This window comes from Tachypleus tridentatus, chromosome 9 (assembly GCF_004210375.1).
Source record: "Tachypleus tridentatus isolate NWPU-2018 chromosome 9, ASM421037v1, whole genome shotgun sequence".
In the NCBI taxonomy this organism is placed as follows: Eukaryota; Metazoa; Arthropoda; class Merostomata; order Xiphosura; family Limulidae; genus Tachypleus; species Tachypleus tridentatus.
This window is the reverse complement of record NC_134833.1, coordinates 105,933,377-105,954,678: the sequence shown is the minus strand read 5'-3', so window position 1 is coordinate 105,954,678 and position 21,302 is coordinate 105,933,377. Positions and strand designations below refer to the sequence as shown.

The 21,302-nt window shown below is 34.9% G+C and overlaps 1 protein-coding gene across 7 annotated transcripts in view; it reads left to right on the top strand.

The window, feature by feature from the left end:
• LOC143225970 (uncharacterized protein CG43867-like) overlaps positions 1-21,302 on the top strand; it is a 129,881-nt gene that overhangs the window by 12,028 nt on the left and 96,551 nt on the right. For 5 of the 7 annotated variants that reach the window (XM_076456241.1, XM_076456239.1, XM_076456237.1 and 2 more), the window contains exons 3-4: positions 11,869-11,931; positions 19,596-19,730. In XM_076456241.1, coding sequence (XP_076312356.1) covers positions 11,869-11,931; positions 19,596-19,730 — 198 coding nt within the window. Of the gene's footprint in view, positions 1-11,668; positions 11,757-11,868; positions 11,932-19,595; positions 19,731-21,302 lie in introns of those variants that run through there. The other 2 variants (XM_076456243.1, XM_076456242.1) reach the window with 2 other exon arrangements.

The following is a 21,302-nucleotide window of genomic DNA, read 5'->3' as shown; positions in this document are numbered from 1 at the left end:
CTGCTATTTTTAGGACAGTGGAAACATTGAAAAGTGAAAGAAGGAACCCTCATCAGTAAGAAGTAACTTTGACTGCTTTGCAGTTGACTTCTGCATTTATTTTATTATCATATAAATACTATCATATTTTATTTTTGTGTTTCTTATTGTAAGTTACATTTTATAGTAGTTATTTGTGCATAAAAGTTTACACTTTGATAAATAAATTGGAAACATAATTAATTATTTCACATTAGTTAAAGTTGTTTTCGTCGTGAAAAGCTCGCGATGGGTTATCTGTACCCTGCAAGAATTGAGCCCATGATTTGAGCATCGGGATTCTGTACACTTACTGCTAGTCCGCTGAGAAACTAGTTTCAGTTACTTGATAAGTCTTGTTTTGAATTTTGCCCAAAGCTACCATGAGGGCTATCTGCACTAACTGTCCGCTTGTCGTCAATTTAGCAGTGAAAGACTAGAGGGAAGGTAGCTAGTCATCACCACCCACCACTAACTCTTGGATTGCTCTTTTGCCAACGCATAATTGATTGACTGTTACATTATAACGCTCTCGCAGTTGAAAGGGCGAGCATCTTTGATGGAACGAGGATTCTGACTCGCGACCCTTTGATTGTGAGTCAAGCACCTTAACGCCTAGTCTGCATTTATTAGGTTGAGGAATAATTCGTGAGCGTTTTTAAATAATTTCATTCAAGCATTACATGCAAGACTGTACAATACTTCAATGCATGAACACATTACACCCAAAACATTTATTATGATACTTTATTTCATGTAATACCTAGGTATATAGTATGCATTGTTTTAAACGAAATTGCAAGAAATTAAATGCGAAAAGCAGATGTTGTCGAAAATGCTCGATTTTGTCCACTTGACATTCCATTTAATGAGCTGAACATGAAAGCAACAATTAAAGACATATGAAAATCAAACACACCATCTATTAGAGCAAAAAATTATCTACCAAATGACATGAAATATTTTGCGAAAGCGTTTCATTTATGAATATATTTTGTTAACTGAAAAAACGCTCATGATTTATTCCTCAACCCAATACTTGACATGGATTTTTCAGAATTAATATTTATTTAACAAAACATGATTATTTTTAACTTCGGTTGGTGGTTTCCGTTACTTATGTATGTTAGTAGAAACTATCTGAAGCTAACTAACCATATTAGACGAACCATAGTGAATATAGAACTTTTTTTAAACACTGCAGCTAGATAATTATTAAAAACCTGTTATGTTTGTTTACCGTAACTCGACTTCAACAAGAAACAAATGTAGATTCATCGTTTAATGCTACACACGTGTATGGCCAGCTTAAGGTTTAGTAGGTCCCTTGGCCCAGGTAATATTTGAGAATAAAAATAATGGCATTAGTGACAATAATAATAACTCACTCTTGCCTCCGTTCTGCTAGTTTTACGAACTAAACTTTTTTTTTACATAGGTGGCTAGAGGGGTCTTAGGTGACCTGTGCTTTAATCCCGCCCCCCCGCTAGTACAGCGGTATGTTTTCGGATTTACAACGCAAAATCACGGGTTCGATTCCCCTCCGTGGACTCAGCAGATAGCCCGACGTGGCTTTACTATAAGAAAACACACACACAAACACACACGCGTTAATCCGGTTATGTAACAATGTTATGTTAAATATTCTAACTTTTTATTGTATGATAGATAAATAATACGTGAATAACTAATCGCCCTTGTAGTGTCTTAACAAATGTATTATTTTGTAGCCCAGTTGATTCGTTATTCGTCAGACGTGTTCATTTCAAAACTAAAGTTAATTAAACTTGATCCATAGTTAATTATTTGCACATGTGTCGTAATTTAGTCACCATACGAGAAATGAACCAGTTTGTAGTTAAATCAGATAGGAAATGTCTCTCTTCTCATATCCTTTTTATGTTAATTACACTATGTAATAAAATTTTTACTTTTTTTTTGTTCCTGGGCAGAAAGTGTTATTTCCCAATTGCTTATGCCTAAAGTAAATGGAAAAGGCCTATTTTTCTCTTCAAACTTTGCTTTTGTGATCTGGGTAGGGAAATTTTCAAATTTACCCATTTTCCAGAGCATTCCAGGTAGATTCAGTACTGAGGAGCTGATAGAGAATTTTCTCAAACTTGCAAGAATTTTCAAGAACTTTGTGGAATATTGTAGAACTTACGAGAATTTTCAAGAACCTTTTAGAATTTTTTAGAACTTTCCATAGTAATATATATACAGGGGGTCACCACTCACCACTTCAATTTAGTTCTAGCTGCCTAAGTGAACACATAGACCGATCTGATTTTATCAGAGATGGTATCAAGAAGCTGCAAGCATTATCCAGATATATTCTGCTATGTATGTAGCCAATTTATCAAGACAAGAGCGAAAAAGTACTCTGTGACAGCATGCCTGTCGGGGATCAAGACAAACCCTGTGCACCTCATTTTACTTGCGAGCACTGCAAAAAACAACAACAAAAAACTGTAGAAGCTAATACGGACAGTTTTTGCTTGCTTGAATAGTAAGATTCTATATTATACAAATTTTAGCCCTTTTAAAATTCAAATCTCTTTTGGTGCACCTCAAAGAGAAATACAACAGCGTCAAGACCTTGAAGTATGATGAGTATGGCTGGGTAGTTATCGGAGACTTCAAAATGGTGGCATTCTTGTTGGGTCTCCAAGTAGACTTTACCAAGTTTCCCTGTCATCTTTGCCTTTGGGACAGCTGGGACATTGCAGCGCGCTACAACAGGAAGCATTAGATATAACAGACCGAATTCTTTGTGGGAAGGCACAATGTCAAGTGTGAGCCACTAGTGGACCTCCAGATGGTGTTGTTCCCACCATTGCACATAAAATTGGGTCTTATGAAACAATTGTCACAGCTCTTGATAAGGAGTCTGCAACCTCAACGTCTCTTCGAAACTTCTTCCCTAAGCTGTCTGAAGCAAAGGTCAAAGCTGGTGTCTTTGTTGGACTAGAAATAAAGATCCTGGAGTGCACAGAATTCCCCAAGAAGTTCAGTAGGAAGGAAAAAAAATTTTGGAGCAGCTCTGTCGCACTGGTTCGGGGATTTTGGGCAACCACAAGGCCGAAACTTATGTGGAACTAGTTGAGGCTCTGGTGAAGAACTATGGCAAAATGGGCTGCAGGATGGCCCTGATAGTTCATATCATTGACGTTCATCTTTATAAATTCAAGGAGAACATGGGAGTATACTCAGAGGAGCAAGGCGAGCGCTTCCGCCAAGATATACTGGACTTTGAACTCCGCCACCAAGGAGTGTATAACGAAAACATGATGGGAGACTATATTTGGGGGCTGATATGTGAATGTGATTTACATTACCGTCGCAAATCTCGAAAAACTATTTACTCGCTTCTAAATATTTTTGTATAACTTTAGTATAAATACATGTAAATCTTTATCCATATGTTGTTTTCTTCAGACCATATGTGAATAAAAATGTGGAAATTTGCCTGTTTTTGCATAGAAAATATATTAATTTCTAAATTTCATTATCCAGGTCACAAAAGCAAAGTTTGAAGGGAATAATGGCCATTTTCTGTACTTTTACAACACAAGCAATTAAGAAATAACACATACTATCCAGGAACAAAATTTGTGTAACATAGTATTGTAATTAATAGCTTACAAAATTAAATAAAGGTCCATGTTTCCGTTTTGTTAGGAGATTGTAATAAAATGTATTATTCTATAAACACAAGCCTATCAGAAAGTATATGATAGCTTACAAGCACACGATGCATGCCGAAACACTGTTCTGCTGGTATGGGGTACCAGCAGTGGCACTCTTATCTATAAAGTGATATCCATATTCGTTACAAATTTTGAACTTCCCAGATTTGAAATATTGGACGAAAGCACCCTCTATTTCACAAATTTTGTACATTAAAATCTATCTCTTTTTCTAAACTTCAAGGATTTCTTGTTTACAGTGGATTAAATCTATATATATATATTTTACCGTACATTATGTATTTTTAGGTTAACACTAATATTGCCAAACGTTATGTGTTTATATGTTAATGTAAAATTTAAATGAAAGTACAACAATAACATTTGTTTGTGTGTTCATTATACAGAGGTTGAGTATATTATACTTAAACAAATTTGGAAACTTACCACATCTTTACAGTCTATTTCGCCACGACAGGCCATACTCTATCTGACAGACATATAACTTGCCAGTAATCCTGCTGCATAATTTTCATTGCAGAATACTCCGTCATAAGGCTGTCATGCCAACAGCATACCACTACTCCCTACTGATTTTACATTCTAGTGTACGAGGACCATAGTTTCCACATGCTCATTTCGACAGTCTGGTTAATCGCGTAGAAATACATAGGTGCTGCATCTGACGACTTGACTAGTGTGTCTACGTATGGTTTAGCATAAATACAGTTTCATTCTTCATTTGCTTGAGCTATGCAATGCTTGAACAGATACACTACTGGCCAAAATCTTAAGGCCAATGAAAATAAAGAAAAAATATACATTTTGCGTTGTTAGACTCAACCACTTATTTGAGTAGAGCTTCGAAAGATGAAAATAAGAAAATGGAAAATAAAAAAAAAACGTTTTTAGCACTTAATAGGGAAAATGTGAACACTGTGAAATTAGCCTAAATACTAGCTGATCAAAAGTTTAAGACCATACTGAAACGAAGCGTTAATCGGTAAACATGTAACAAAATTTAGTCATTTCTGTTCAAGCATTAGCATTGTCAATATCTCCCACTGACATCTCCTGTGTTACATTGGGTAAAAACATGACAAAGGCTAAAAAGTTGACAGAGTTTAAACGTGGCAGAATTGTCGAGCTGCAAAAGCAAGGTTTCTCTCAACGTGCCATCGCTAGTGAGATTGGGTAAAAAAAAAAAATTGCTGTTGCAAATTTCTTAAAAGACCCTGAGAGATACAGAACGAGAATTTTAAGTGGTCGGCCCAAAAAATTTCACCGGCGTTGAGCGGGAGGATTCGACGGGTTGTCCGGCAAGACACTAGCCGATCGTCGAACCAGATTAAGGACTTACGAATGAAGAATGCAGCTCAAGAACAATAAGACGGCATCTACGAGAGAAAAGCTTTAAAAACCGTAAACGTCTTCAAAGGCCACACCTTCTTCCAAACCACGAAACAGCTCGGTTAAACTGTGCTGAGAAGCACCAAACATGGGACGTAGAAAAGCAGGCCCGGCATGGCCAAGCGTGTTAAGGCGTTCGACTCGTAATCCGAGGGTCGCGGGTTCGAATCCCGATCGCACCAAACATGCTCGCCCTTTCAGCCGTGAGGGCATTATAATGTCACGGTCAATCCCACTATTCGTTGGTAAAAGAGTAGCCCAAGAGTTGACGGTAGGTGGTGATGACTAGCTGCCTTCCCTCTAGTCTTACACTGCTAAATTAGGGACGGCTAGCGCAAACAAACAAACAAACGTAGAAAAGTGGAAGAAGTTTTTGTTCTCTGATGAGAAAATATTTAACCTGGATGGTCCAGATGGCTTCCAACGTTACTGGCACGATAAGAATATCCCACTGGAGACATTTTATACACGACACAGTGAAGAGGTTCCATCATGATCTGGGGTGCTTTCTCCATCCATGGAACAATGGAGCTTCAGGTTATACAGGAGCGTCAAACAGCAGCTGGCTACATTGGCATGTTGGAAAGAGCATCCTTATTGACTGAAGGCCCTCGTTTGTGTGGAAATGACTGGATCTTTCAGCAGGACAACACTGCAATCTACAATGCCCGCAGGACAATGGACTTTTTCATGGTGAATAACGTGATTATTTTGGACCATCTAGCGTGTTCGCCCTAACTGAACCCTATTGAAAATGTTTGGGGGTGGATGGCAAGGGAAGTCTATAGAAATGGACGTCAATTCCAAACAGTGCATGATCTTCGTGAAGCCATCTTCACCACTTGGAATAACATTCTAACCAGCCTTCTGCAAACGCTTATATCGACCATGCCAAAGCGAATGTTTGCAGTTCTTCGCAATGACGGTCGTTCGATTCACTACTGAGACCTCTTGTTGGGCATTTCTTACCCTGTTTAGGACTTCTTTTTGGTATGGTCTTAAACTTTTGACCAGCTAGTACTTAGGCTAATTTCATAGTTTTTACATTTTCCCTATTAAATGTTTTAAAAAAGTTTTTTATTTTCATTTTCCCTTTTTTCATTTACATCTTTCGAAGCTCTACTCATATAAGTGCCTAGATACAAAGAGACTAGATACAATGAAAAACACGCGGTGAAAACAATATTTCTTTATATTTAAAATGATAAAATTAATATACACAGGACTAAAAGCAGAGATTTATAAACAGCTAATTCTTTGCACTCTCCTACCAACTTATGAAGTTATTTAATAAGAATCATTTAATGTTATAGTTAAGTTAAATTTTACGAGGGTATTTCTGTTTACCATAAAGAGACTTAAACTTCCCTTATCAAACTGAGAACTTGAATTTGAGAAAGAGAGAGCTAATTGAGGGTTGATTATGTTTTATAACAATAATATATATCATTATATTATCAGAACACGTTTCTTACATTTATCACTGTTAGTCAATCCCATTTAAATAAAATTATGACCTCTATATATGACATGACATACTATTGGAGAACACTGCTGTCCACATTCGTGAACCACATACCGTATTATGTGTGCGTGTTTTCTTATAGCAAAGCCACATCGGGCTATCTGCTGAGCTTACCGAGGGAAATCGAATCCCTGATTTTAGCGTTGTAAATCCGGAGACTTACTGCTGTACTTGCGGGGAGCATACAGTATTATAACAATATCTTTCCTTCCCCTGATATTACAGACATTTTCTACTCTAGAATAACAAAGACAACTGGAACAGAATTAACTTCATGATTTTCTCAACCAAATGCTGTATGAAACTTGCACATTTATACAATAAATAACAAATTCAGAATAAATATTATTAACATTACAAAAATATTGAAATGCATGGTATATTCATATATCAAAGAATAAACTCGTGTACATGTAGCTGAGTTACTTTTCCTGATGGAGACCCTTCTTGGGTAGGTGGTAGGATGAATTCATTGACAGTCCCCACCTTGGGAATCCTCTGGAACTAGTCTCAACAAGAACATTGGGCTCCTCAGAAAGGTGGATTTCCACTGACAAGATTTTAACAGATTTTTGTTTTACTGATGTCTCTTTATCTCTGTGTTGTTATTTTGATATAGGTGGGCTATGTTTCCTTGGCTTGGTAACAGCTGTTAATTTCTTAGAGTCTAGGTCATAGTAACAGGTTCTACAATTTTAACAGTAACGTCTTTCTGGTGTCCTTTGAAAATAACTGTTATTTCTTACAGGCCTTTGCCTGCAGCTCCTGGCTAAATACCCTTTCAAGACACTTAAAACATTTATTATCGTATGGCTTATTTCTTCTGTTTTTTTTTGTTGTTTTTTAACTAGCTGTCTGGTTAATTATTTCAGTTCTTCTAGACCATCTTATAAATTGGTCACATGTTATAAAATCTACCACTTCACAAGGAACATCTGGGTAAGATGATGGGCAAGCCTTTCCAAATCTTCTGCAAGTTTGGATAAGTTCTTTTTTTCATACCTTATTTCCGAACTTTGCTCTGGGTATTTCTTTAGTATTCGACATTACAACTTTTTCGATTTTATTGTTGTAAACTTTTTGTACACCTACAATAGTTTCGTCAGTTATATCCTCAATCATATTTAATTGATTATAAACTTGTAACTGCTCTCTCAAATTCTCGTCTCTTACACCTTGATCTTCTTTTAATTAAGTGCCTTCCCGATTTTCTTTTTATTTTTATCTCTTTCTTCCAATATTATGTTCTTCTAGTTTTTGGTGTCATTCTTCTTTGTATTTTAAAGTTTTCTACCCTTACTAATCTTCTGTCTCATTCCTGGTCTTTTAATCTTTTTTTTCGCGCTCTTCCTAATCTTAACTTCATCATCTTATATAACACTTAAATGTCACCAGTTGACCTCATGGTAGCCATCTTCAACAATTGAAGTAGTTACCGTATTTTCCGCCTAATAAGCCGAATTTCTGGCCTTAAATTTTGGACCTGATTTTTGGGGGTCGGCTTATTGGCCGATCACTCCTTTCGGAAATTTCTTCTTCTTAGGAAATGTTTTTCTTTTCAAAATTACCATAGGCGGTAATTTTGTCCCATCAGCAAAGCACGTTTCGACTACAGTGAAACGTTGTTTCTGGAATTTCATTGGTTACCTAATTACATTGAGTGGAGCCAATAACGAATGACATATTGATTCCATCTCTGTCTCAATACGACACGTTCTGCATTACTACAGAACGCCAATGATCACACACAACATGCATGCTGACGCTGAAACGAGAATAAGAAATCATTTTGAAGAAACTTCTAACTTCTTAAAAATGGCTTCGGCTTATTGGGCGGTAATAAGCAAAAACCCTCATTTTCAGAGCTGAAAATTGGCCTCGGCTTATTCGGCGATTCGGCTTATTAACCGGAAAATACGGTATATTTCAAATATATCTTAAGTTCTGTTCTGAGATTGATGTATCAAATTACGATACCATTGTTTTAGCGGGCTTTTGTTGGCGACTACTTTTATCTTATATGGTGAAAATAATTCAACCTCCAGTTCAAGTAATACTTTATTTCTCCTCATAATTCTACAAGTTTAAACACTTTTACACTTCTGTAAATTGCTGCAGGCCTATGTTACAAATAATGTTAACTAATGCTTAGCAAATTAACTTGTTTGTTTGTTTTTGTTTTTGGAATTTTGCGCAAAGCTACTCGAGGGCTATCTGCGCTAGCCGTCCCTAATTTAGCAGTGTAAGACTAGAGGGCAGAGAGCTAGTCATCACCACCCACCACCAACTCTTGGGCTACTCTTTTACCAACGAATAGTGGGATTGACCATGACATTATAACGCCTCCACGGCTGAAATGGCGAGCATGTTTCGTGTGATGGGGATTACGAGTCGAACGTTTTAACCCACCTGGCCATGCCGGGCCTAATTAACTTGTACAAGCAACTGCAATAACTAACTTAAACTGGTCCACTCTTTATCTTAAAATCACTCTCCACACTCTTTAACTAACTTAACAACACTTCATAGAACGTGGTATTACTAAAATACGTAGAATGTGCTAGAAGAAAACTTGATATTAACTTCAGAAATTTATAGGATTTCTTCGTTCTCTAGATAAACTACAACATTAAATATATAGCCTCGTTACAATATTTCCATGTACAATGACTTTATTGATCAGTTATTGGTTGAACTGAAAGAAAAAAAGATAACCTTAAGTCGCTAAACACATCTTTTTTTCTTTGATTTTGCAGATTTTATTTTTTTTTAAAAATTCGCTATTGGTGATTAAGTTGCAAAAACCTAACTAAAATATTTTCTTTCGTAGGGTGTTTTTTTGTTTTTGTTTTTAGCAAAGCCACATTGGGCTGTCTGCTGAGTCTACCGAGGGGAATCGAATCCCTGATTTTAGCGTCGTAAATCCGTTAACTCACCGTTGTACCAGCAGGGACGTTTTTTATAAGATAGAAATGTACAACTGTAAAATTTGATTGGCACTACTAGGTTTGTGAGGAAAAGAACTGCATTATGTGATAGCGTAATTCTGCGGTATGAGGTTGATGAGTGAATCTATATTTCTCAAGTTATTTAGCTTTGGATACAGTTTGTTTTATTTAATCGCCCAACAAAAATTTATAGTAAAATCAAGCGTTATAATATCACTTACTGATCTTCATCCATGTACCAGATACAGTTTTAGAAAATGACGTTAATAGGAAGCTCTCAATATTGTATGGAAGATTTCTTATGATGTCAAACGGTGTCACCTTTTTTTTAGCACCAAAAGTGTAATCGATAATTAGTTAAATCCAATTAAGTTTATCACCTGTTTTTCTTCGTCACCGTTTAAATAAACCTATGCTATTACTCTGTGGCTTCAATTCTATAATTTTGATTTTGTTTCATTTAGCTTTTTCTTAATAACTACATTCTAGTTCTTAATTACACAGGCCTACGATGGTTTTATTGTCTTGAACTTTTTACATGTTCGACGGTAATTACTGTATGGTGAATCCGAAAATGGTACTTAATTTTCTGTATCACGAACAAATTTCATACGAACTTTTACATAAGTGAATAATATTAATTCAAATCAGGTCACATTTTGTTATGCTTGAAATGCTGACAACCATTGGCTATGGTTTTCTATAGACCAATCGCGACGTGGTTGTCTTATCGATCTTTCTAGAACCCAGACATAATAATAACATGATCATTAAGGTAAGCGAAATAATAATTTGACTCAAGTAAGAGTTTTTCCTCGATTTGTAAAAAAACTTCACGTAATATAAAATGTTTTTTTTTTTTTAATTTGCGCAAAGGTACTCGAGGGCTACTGCGCTAGCCGTCCCTAATTTAGCAGTGTAAGACTAGAGGGAAGGCAGCTAGTCATCACCACCCACCCCCAACTCTTGGGCTACTCTTTTACCAGTGAATAGTGGGATTGACCGTAACATTATAACGCCCCCACTGCTGAAAAGGCGAGCATGTTTGGTGTGACGGGGATGCGAAGTCGCGACCCTCAGATTACGAGTCGCACGCTTTAACCCACCTGGCCATGCCGGGCCTCAATAAATAAATAAAATGATTGTTATTATCGAAATCTGCATAGCTGATTTTTGTTTTGGAATTTCGCACAAAGCTACTCGAGGGCTATCTGTGCTAGCCGTCCCTAATTTAGCAGTGTAAGACTAGAGGGAAGGCAGCTAGTCATCACCACCCACCGCCAACTCTTGGGCTACTCTTTTACCAACGAATAGTGGGATTGACCGTCACATTATAACGCCCCCACGGCTGGGGGGGCGAGCATGTTTGTCGCGACTCGGGCGCGAACCCGCGACCCTCAGATTACGAAGCGCACGCCTTAACGCGCTAGGCCATGCCAGGCCCCCTGCATAGCTGAATTATAAAAAATCCGTTATTGAAACCAAAACAACTGTTATGATATTTAAATTCATAAAAATGTGTTGCTATTAATATTTTTAACATATTAGAAGAGAAAAAAGCAAAGTAATATTTGTACAATCTGATGAGCGTAAGTGAGACTTTTCGTTGTGCTGGAAGAAGTGTTTTTCAGTCGTTCAAATAACTTTACAACGTTTTGGACTCTAGAAAAAATGGAATTTGCATACCGTTGTTTCGGTCGTACACTTTAACCAGAAGGGAAAAATTTTAAATACTTGATTAACACTTTTACGCGTGTCAAATATGAATTAATAACATATATAATTAACTTCATATTACTCCGCATTAGTGTCTTAAAGTTTTCTTGATTCTATTGTTTTAGTAGATAAACTGTTTTTGTATTACGTAATCGCCAGATAAATGACCTTAAGAATAAAAATGCATACCGTAAAGGCACGAGTAGCCATCTAATCAATCCACAAAACTGCATAAATTAAAGTGTTATGGTGTATTTGTTGAACTTTATGATATACTGTCAGTGTTATTTTTGATAATTTTCAAGCGAATATATATACATATATTTACAGAAATGTTGAAAACAAGAATAAAAACTTATTTGAAACCCATCTTTAATATGCTGTGTAAGAAAGTTTAAACAGGAGAAAGTAATGTTTGGAAAGCATATTTTTCAGATTATAGTATCATAGGTATAAAAACAGTTCCAAAATACATCATTAAATTTTCAGATGAATGTAGCTAAATATCATGTTTGAATAAAAACATTTCTATATTTTAAATGCTGAAATTTCTCTATAACAGCTTGTTGAACTTGAAACAAGACTAGAAGAAGCTGAACGTAGGGCATCAGCTGCAGAAGAAAAGGTAAGTTTCATTTTTGGTAGGATTAAAAGTAAAACTGTTTAATGCATTAACAACATTTTACAAGGCTTGTCAAGCTGAAAGGCTGGTGTTTTATGGTAATGATTTTTATTCACAAAACTAACTGATAATTAGACCATGGGTGTAAGTGGTATCTTTGTCCCAGGCAGTAAATTATAATTGAAAATTTTAACAAAAGAAAGTAAACTACACATACCACACCATCAGGAAAGGTATTTTATAAGTTTCTAATACAACTGATTAAAAACCTCTGTTTTCCTCCGGACTTTATAAGTTTAAACTCACAATTCCTATTAAATCATATTTCCAACCATTTTATTCTATCAGTTATTGAGATTACTTATATGGAACTAATTTCACTTCCAACAGTTTTGAACACCTGCATCAGATCCCCATAAGTTTCCACCTTTACAGAAAAAAAGCACAACTTTTCAACCTGAAGAGGATATGTTCAAAAGCAGATTCAAAGAGAACAAGTCTAAAAATTCATTAAAAGAAAAAATTCCAAAATTGAAAGCTTTTCCTTGTAGTGACTTAACCAGATATCATTTTAGTAATTCATTTCTGAACTATTTACAATATATTGATATTATTCTGGTAGTAAGAGGATCAAAACTGCACATACTCTTCCAAATAAAGCATGACTGTAATAACCTTGTTCCTAAGTTAAAAATTTCTATAAACAAAGCTAAGAATTTTTCATTAAATAAATAATTCTTAGTTCCGTGTGTATATGAGTAGCATTTCTAAACTAAGAGCTAATATCTGGTGCATCCACTAAAAAAATTTTTGTACACACCATAATACTTGAAAGAAACTCTCATCCCTACTGTATTTATTTGGATTACACAAACTTATAATCAGTATTAGAATAAAGGCTTTCATCAGTAGTAGAGCAATACATCCTCCATGTGTTTATACATCTGTGAGCACTATTATTTCAACAAATGCTAATTTTTTCTGTGATTTTTTTCTTAAGAATTTGTATAATTGTTGAATATTTGTTACCATTTGATTTAGCTTTTCTTCCTTATATTTTCTTGGTCATTACATAAAAAAGCTGCAAATATTTTAAACATTTTATTTGAAACTTCAATTCAAATTATCTTAAATTTTAATTTTGATGTTCCCTTGTCTGTGATAAGATTTCTTTGACAATACTATTTCCCTTGTTTTAACCTGATGTCAGGTGTTGTAATCTTCCCATTTGTTAATATATCATTGATCAAAGCCCATGTACCATAAACATACCAGACCAAATTGAAACACAATACAGTTTAGTGGATCATTTGGATTACAAATTCATACTTCCATGTTTCTGACATCTCCAGATGTTCTGACATTCATCAGTAGGAATTAACCATTACTAATGACAACTGGAGCCACTGACAGTCAGTGATGTAACTGCCATTGAGTACCAGTTGGTTTATTCCATTCTGATCACCTGCTTCTGTTGCTATAGCTAAGTCTACCCAGTCTTCTGTGTCTCTCTTCCCAAATAATCAAGTAATCCCATTCCCATCCTTTGTTGGTAAGGTTATGCAAATATTTGTCTTTTGTCTCCTCTTTCTCAAGTTATTTTTTTGCTGAATATCAAGTTACCTTATTGTATAAGCTACACTTACTTGAATTTCATCTTTCAACTTGGGGATTATCTATTTTTCCTTCTTTATTCCTCTCCTGCTTTCCATCTCCTTGTCTTTGTTTCAGACTTACTGAACTTCTACATATTTGTCCATGTTTCATTTTTACATCATGATCTAAGGCCAGTCATGATTTTGCCAACTCTGGGGAAACTTACATATACTTGTTTTTCACCTAACCCTAGATTTTTTTATTTTTTGTTGTGTTTAGTTCCAGATAACTTTATTTCTAGAATTATTTTGTTGGAATGTTTTACTTTCTGTCATTTACTTTAATATTCTTTAGGGACCTGTGTGTTTCACTTTTTTTTCATGAAGAGAATTTTTGTAGATGTTTCTCAAACTTTGAAATCTTGAGATAATGCAGTTTATCTGGAGTTATTTCTGCTCACTTTGGTTTCTTGCTTTCCACTTGGACCAGGGAGCTTTACCAGGTTTACATTCCTTTACAGTCTTGTGACATTGTCTGCTTTCCTGTGTCTAATCCTCTTGTCACTATTCAATGTTTTTCTCTCTCTGAGGGCTGGCTGTCATGGGTCTTGAAGGTGACTTGTTCCAGTCTAATGGAACCATGGTATTTTGAGCACCTGTTTTTGTTACAGACTACTGCATTATAAACCTCACATAGAATGCCATGTCACATTTCCTTTACCAGGTTTACATTCCTTTACAGTCTTGTGACATTGTCTGCTTTCCTGTGTCTAATCCTCTTGTCACTATTCAATGTTTTTCTCTCTCTGAGGGCTGGCTGTCATGGGTCTTGAAGGTGACTTGTTCCAGTCTAATGGAACCATGGTATTTTGAGCACCTGTGAATTCCTTTTGTTACAGACTACTGCATTATAAACCTCACATAGAATGCCATGTCACATTTCCTTGACGCTTCTTTTAGGTTTTAATAGTATCTTTTTGTCACTTTTACAAAGATGGAAGGTTGGTGACCTGTCATAGATAATTCCCACTAGGTCCAGCTTTATTCATTTAATTCTTCCCTGTGGACAGTTTTCCTACTCTGAGATGGATACTCTCCTAGTATGTGGATGACCAGGATTGAAGTCTCAGATGATTTCTTCGTATCTTGAGTTTCCACCTGCATTTTTTGGTTCATAAACAAGAGTCAAATATTACTTTCACAACTCTTCCATTCGAGTTGGTTACAAGTCTTCTTATGGGCCACAAAAATTTTTATGGGTTTACAATGCTAAAATCATGGATGTGATTCCTTTTGGTAAATAGACTTCAGGTACCTCATTGTGTTGTTTTGTGGTGTTTTAATGTAAATTTGTTCACATCTAGTTCATCGTCTCTTTCAATAAAACATATAGTATGTTCTCAACTGGCTTTTGTTGACTTTTACTTGGAGGATCCATTATTTGGCACACTGTTTCATTACTGTAAGGGCATTTAATATCCACTTGCCCCATCCAATGTGGCATACATTGTTTTGACCTCTATTTTATCTTTTTCCTGTGGAAGTCATCTGATTTGGGGTGGTTGCTCTGGCTCTCCAGTTCATTCTTGACTCAGTGTTTAATGAAACACTGGAGTTTGGAGTTCTTTCTCGAGTTGTATGCAGGGTGTGCTCATCATGCTTTTTTATTTATTTAATACATGGAGTTTCTGGCACCAAGGCTTTCATCTTTTATTATTTTTCAGCACAGAGAGTTTTCAGCCACCTATGTGCTCTTGCTCAGTGCCTGAAATTGAGATGAGTTTTTAGCAATACTGTTTTGAGTATATATATATATATATATATATGTGTGTGTGTATGCATATTTTTACCCTCAATACCATACTTCACGAGAAAAATAATTTAGCATGAAGTGTGATCTTGCCCTCATACATGGCTTCTACTTGCTCACCATATCCATGGTAACTAATTGTATAATTTATCACTGTGGGATCTTATGCAGACGTGTACCTCTCTGGTATCCTTCCTCATACAAATTCCTCCTCCCTTTTTCTTCTTGTGAAATAAAGGAAGAATCTCTGCTTCTTCAGTCCAAAGCTGAGGGAGTGGTTGATATGGATAGCTTCCTTCTGGGTTATTATAGTATGAATGGTATGAGATAGAGTGAGCACCCCTCAAATGGAACTAGGGCTAGTGTGTTACCTAAAAATGTTGTACAGACCACCCTGTTACACTATGAATCAAGACATTCCCAATAGTTTTGCCAGTTAAATGGGTTTTGTATTTTCCTCGTGATGCAGATCTGTGATAACTTCTCACTGCATCTGCTTATTTTGCTAAGTACTTCACATAAGTATTTTTCCAACACTGTGTGGCCTGGCTTATTGCCTAGCCACACTTTACCATAATGTTCAACCAACTGCCTGAGAGATGATGGCCAGGTGAGGAACTTTACATTTCACTAACTTATACCATACTTTGGCACCTATTAGAAGGTTGTTTTGACGGTATCTTTTTTATCATTTTTATTTGGCAAATAGTATTTCCTGTATCAGAAAGATGTTGTTTCCCACTGAGTGATGCTCATTGAGCCTCTCCCCACCCAGCAAGTACCCCACTCAATGTTTTTTGGTTTTTTCTCCATTTCTGAAGCTTTAATATCAAGAAGAACTTACTGTTTTGTTTTTTTCTACACTGGCCTCTTACACCATCTTATCAATGTAAGTAGCATTTCTGAAGGTAACATTTTCTTTATTTGAAAATTCATTTCACACAGATATCCATCTCTCATTCTTATTCTTTACCACTTTATGTTTGTTACTTTTGTCTTGCGAGAATGAGCCTTTATTGAAATGCTAGCACATACGGGGTGTACTATGCATGGAAGATGTGTTACCCATGTGCTGATGGAAGGCTGTAGTCTGATGATGGTTACATGATAGACTGGCTTGATCCACATTAACACATGTATAGGTGGGAGAATAATTCAAGGTTTATGGCATGCAAAAATATTTTCTTGGCAGGTGTGAAAGGTAGTCTCTTAGCCTGTGGGATGCTGTGTGTCTATCTGGAATACATTTTGAGGTAAGGAAAATAATAACTTTGATGATTCTGTTTGTTACCCATGGATATTCTTCAGGCCTCATGGAATCAGCCCTTTTATATATATTTTGCACAACACCTGTTGGTAACTGTTTCTAGGGTGTTAGAGATTATGAGTTATTTTAACTTCGAAATAAACAATGCAATAGAAGAAAGATACAGTAATGAAATTCAAGCTCTTCTCATGCATTGTGAATTTCTATTTATATAAATTAATTTTGTCAGAGGTCTTGCATGTTCTGTAATCTTAGCATTTGTCCTAAGCAATTCAAATATTTCTATATTGCCCAACACACCCTGTTCACAGGGGTGTCTGCAGTTGATAAATTATTTGATTGTATTAAAAAAACAACAAATCGTGTGGCTCTATGTATGGCTTCATTCACTCAAGACTCTTACATGTCACATATACCTATGTGTTTGTCCTTGACAAAAACTACCATTTTTATGTTGGGGTTCCTTGAGTGGTAGTTGCCCTTTAGAAGTGGACAGCAGATTCCATCTGGTGGTTGATGATACTTTCCCACTCTTACTTTCATATCCTTATTTAGATTAGAGATATCATGAACATAATTGCCATATTCACTAGATATTTCAGCTCCAGCCAGAATGGGAATCATCAATATTTTCACTTATTTGTTTTGTTGTTCCCATTTCACTGTCTTCACATTGTTGAGCCCACCGTTTGGTATTTTTTTTATCTTTCCCTGTCTCTGAACACCTATTGATGTGACAACAGATTCTCTGACTCAATGGTCATATTTGATGTGGGTGAAGAAGGGCTACTCCCTCTTTAGTGTGCTCTTTCATAACATGTGGCTGGCTATTTCGTGAGAACTTTCTACAGCAGGAGAAAGACATAGTATTCTTCCAGTGTGTTTGTCCAATCATCTGTATTCCACTGTTGACTTCACAGGTTCAGTACATTATTACCACCAAAAAAAAACCTAAGTTGAAGAGCATCATAGGTGAAGAGGTACCATGCTGAGTTTAATGTCTTCTTTCTGAGTCTTCTTTAAGTCCAGGCTTTTTATAAAAGTGGTTCACATCACTCACTCTCCTTCAAGTCCAGTTCTACAAATTATTTTCTGGTTTTTAATTCTATTCTGATTCTGCTTAGTTACATATTTCTTGTTGTCTAGGTTATTATCATTCTGCTCTGTAGCTTGTGGTTTCACGTTTTTTTCTTTCTATTCTTTTCTTGTTCATTGGTTCCCACCTTCTTTACAATGAGAATACTTTGGCTTTAAGTTTTTCACTGGCAAGTCTACCTGATTTGAATTAAAACACATTTCAAACAAGTACTTTTTAAATACCTTTTCTCCATCCTTTCCACAACCAAATCTTTTTCATGACTGCAGCTTTTAATAAAATCTAAATTATAGTAGGAACAGGGGTGTAGATTTTTTACACCCGATGAGGGGGATGATTTTTGCAACCACTTATGTGGACTGTTCAATTTGCAAATTGGTAATCTCTGATTACGTGAACCTGAAAGCTGTAAACATGCAGTCACAGAGTAATCTTGTTGTTATGATACTTGCATATATACTTAGGCCTACTGACTGATACTTAAGAAATATCGCTTAGATCGAAAAGCTTAGAAGCACGCCCATAATAAAGATGTACATTTCGGCTACTGAAAAAGCCTACATCTAGGCTTAATTATGTAATTCGATTGGTAAGAACACGAGAAACACAAACACACAATTTGTAAGCCTGTGATGCAATAAAACAATTCAACAGATCAAACTGTAGGGGGGGATGATTGTATGCACCATACCCCCCACCTAAAATGAAGGGGGATGTATACCCCCATCCCCCCAGGATCTATGCCCCTGAGTAGGAAAGTGAAGCTTACATAAGATTAGATGATACTTGTGCAATAAAGCATGTGAGAATTGGAAAGTTGTGGGCAAGTGACACATACAATGTATGTGTGAAGAAAATAGGAAAATATTTGGTCACATGTTTCATTGACATCATTAATTCAAACAATGAAAACCTTTCAGTACTTCAAAGGTAAGTGCTTGTTTAAAATTCATTTTATTCTAAAAATGTGAACTTTGATAACCCTACACATTATAATTTTAAGTTTCTTTCTAAAATGAAGAAGACTCTGCATGGTGGTATGCTTTTTTAGCCTATGTTACCACCCATAACTAAATATTTTCTTTCCTGTAGTGTAGTTGCACTTTGCATTACTTAAGACATTATTCATACACTAAAGTTTCTTCCAGGAGGATGAAAGATTCATATTTACCATAGACATTGTTGCAGTCATATCTCCTAATAAGTTTAATTTGTTGAACTGTTTTCTAAATTTGGTGAACAGAAGTTAAGCTATCAACAAATACAGTACTTCTATTAGTATGGTTTGCTTTGTACTTGTATGTTTTCCATTTGAATGCTTTTTTCTTTCAGTAAATTAAAAAAAGTAAAGTAAATATGATAGAAAAATAGATCAGTTTTTTTTTGTAGGCTTGATAAAATTGTGCATAACCATTATTTTTTCGGATATAATGTGCAATTTTTATGACCATTTTATTGATGACATATTCACAACCACTTCTTGCAGTCATTAAGATTTTGATTGGTTTACCAACTTGGTCCAGAACCAATAACTATATTTTTCTTTTGTGATAAACCCTGCACACATGTTCTACTTTTTCTTGGCAAAAAAAAGTCCATTTCAGACAATGGTTACAATCATATCAGTTCATCACAAAACCACGAAATCTCAGGATTTTTTTATTTATCTATTTTTTTACAGTTCTGCTCATCTTTCTTACACTGAAAACTTTAAGAACTACATATTTGCAATAATTATTTAATGATAATAAACTATCCAGGATTTATGATACTTTAGTGTTATTTGTTTTTTACTTTTCTTTTAACTTTACCAGTTAAATTATACTGCATACTATGATAATTTTATATTTCTCTGATGGTACAATTTATCAAAACATATTTTCTATTTTAACCATTTAGGCTAAACTAATGGAAGAGTTCACAACTATTACTAATTGTCAAAAGCAAGATGATGCAGCTAGCAACCAATTCAACTCATTGCATGATGAGAAGGACAAAATTATTTCAGCTCTAAGGCAAGAGCTTGAAAAGCAGGTGAATTTATAAGGAAGAATTTTATAATTGTAATTATTGAAAAGAAATGGTGTAAAAAAGCTCAAACTACATAAATTTGGTCAATAGTATCTGTTTTTCTGTATTAACTTTTTGAAACATCTTCATTTAGCTATTTTAATTAAATATTTTAAGGTTTAACACTGTTTAATTTTATACGGGTTATTTAAAATATTTATTAATATTACATGTACTATATTCAAAATTTGGAATTATAAGGGTATCTGTTTCATTATGTATATGGTTGTACTGGTTTTTTTCTCTCACACTTACTCAACAAGTTTCAACAACACAGAAGTTTAACCAAGTGGGTCAGTATTTTTGTAGTAAAAAAAAATATATAAATGCACATGTAAATAAATCACCATAGTTTCGACTAGTATTGAATCTAATCAACTGGGCATGCACTGATGGGTGTTATTTCTGATGTTTATAAAAATAGTTATTGGCAAGATAAAATGAAATTGATGTTATTGGAAAAAACTATAGTTGCAAACCATCCAAAACATGGATGAATATGCCAAAATATAATAATCATAGTGCTTAATTAATACATTTTTATGATCAAATGCAAGAACTTAAGAACAATCCCTTAAATATCAAACTGAAATGAATAACCAGCTGTGGTGCTGAAAGTGAGTACTTAAATGTTCATGTCTTCTTTTTGTTGTTTGTTCTCTACAAATGTTAGATTATCTTAAACTCAGTAAACAAGTACAATTAACATAAAATGTACATTATAATAATGATAGAAAAAATATATATGTAAAAACGGCATAGAAACAAAGTTACTCTGTATAAATTTTGATTCATGCATATCTTTTAGTTTCATTAGATAACGTTAGAGAGTGGATGAAAACTTGAAAAAAACTGTAACAGTGGGTTTGCAATTGGCAAACTGGCCAAGTGACTATCATGTTTCAACATGTATAGTATATATCTATGTACATACATACACAGTGTTTTCTCATTAATAGCTAAGAGTTATGATTTGTATTTTGGCCTGTTGTGTCACTGGAAGTTTCTACATACCAAAAAAGGATAGTTTTAATATTGGGTTAGGATATAAAGTTTTCAAGATGAATGATGGAAAATGCCTTCTAAGGCATAGGAGAAACAAGTCACTACTTCTATAGTAACTGTAGATAAAGTATTATTCAGCAAACCCAAATACGAAAATACAAAAGATACTTTTATGGTAGTTGAGAAGAAACGGATGATGAATCTTATTAGCTAATATGTGCTAAATATGACAGGTATTGCTCTTAAATTATTTATTAAATTAAGAGAAAGAAAATTTTGTGTAAGGGTAATATAGAGTGCAATGTTTTCTTTGGTATGAAGGATTTGATTAATGATAATAACTAAATATGAATTTTTAAAAGCTGAGTATACATCTGAATACTTTATGAAAATTTTAATCTTATGTTGTTGTTGTTGTTAACAAATCACATTTGCATGATTTTCTAAAGTACTATCTTCCATGAGATTAACAAGAAGCATAAAAACATCTTAAGCTTCTTTGTGTGCCTCTCCCAACCTGAATATGGTTTT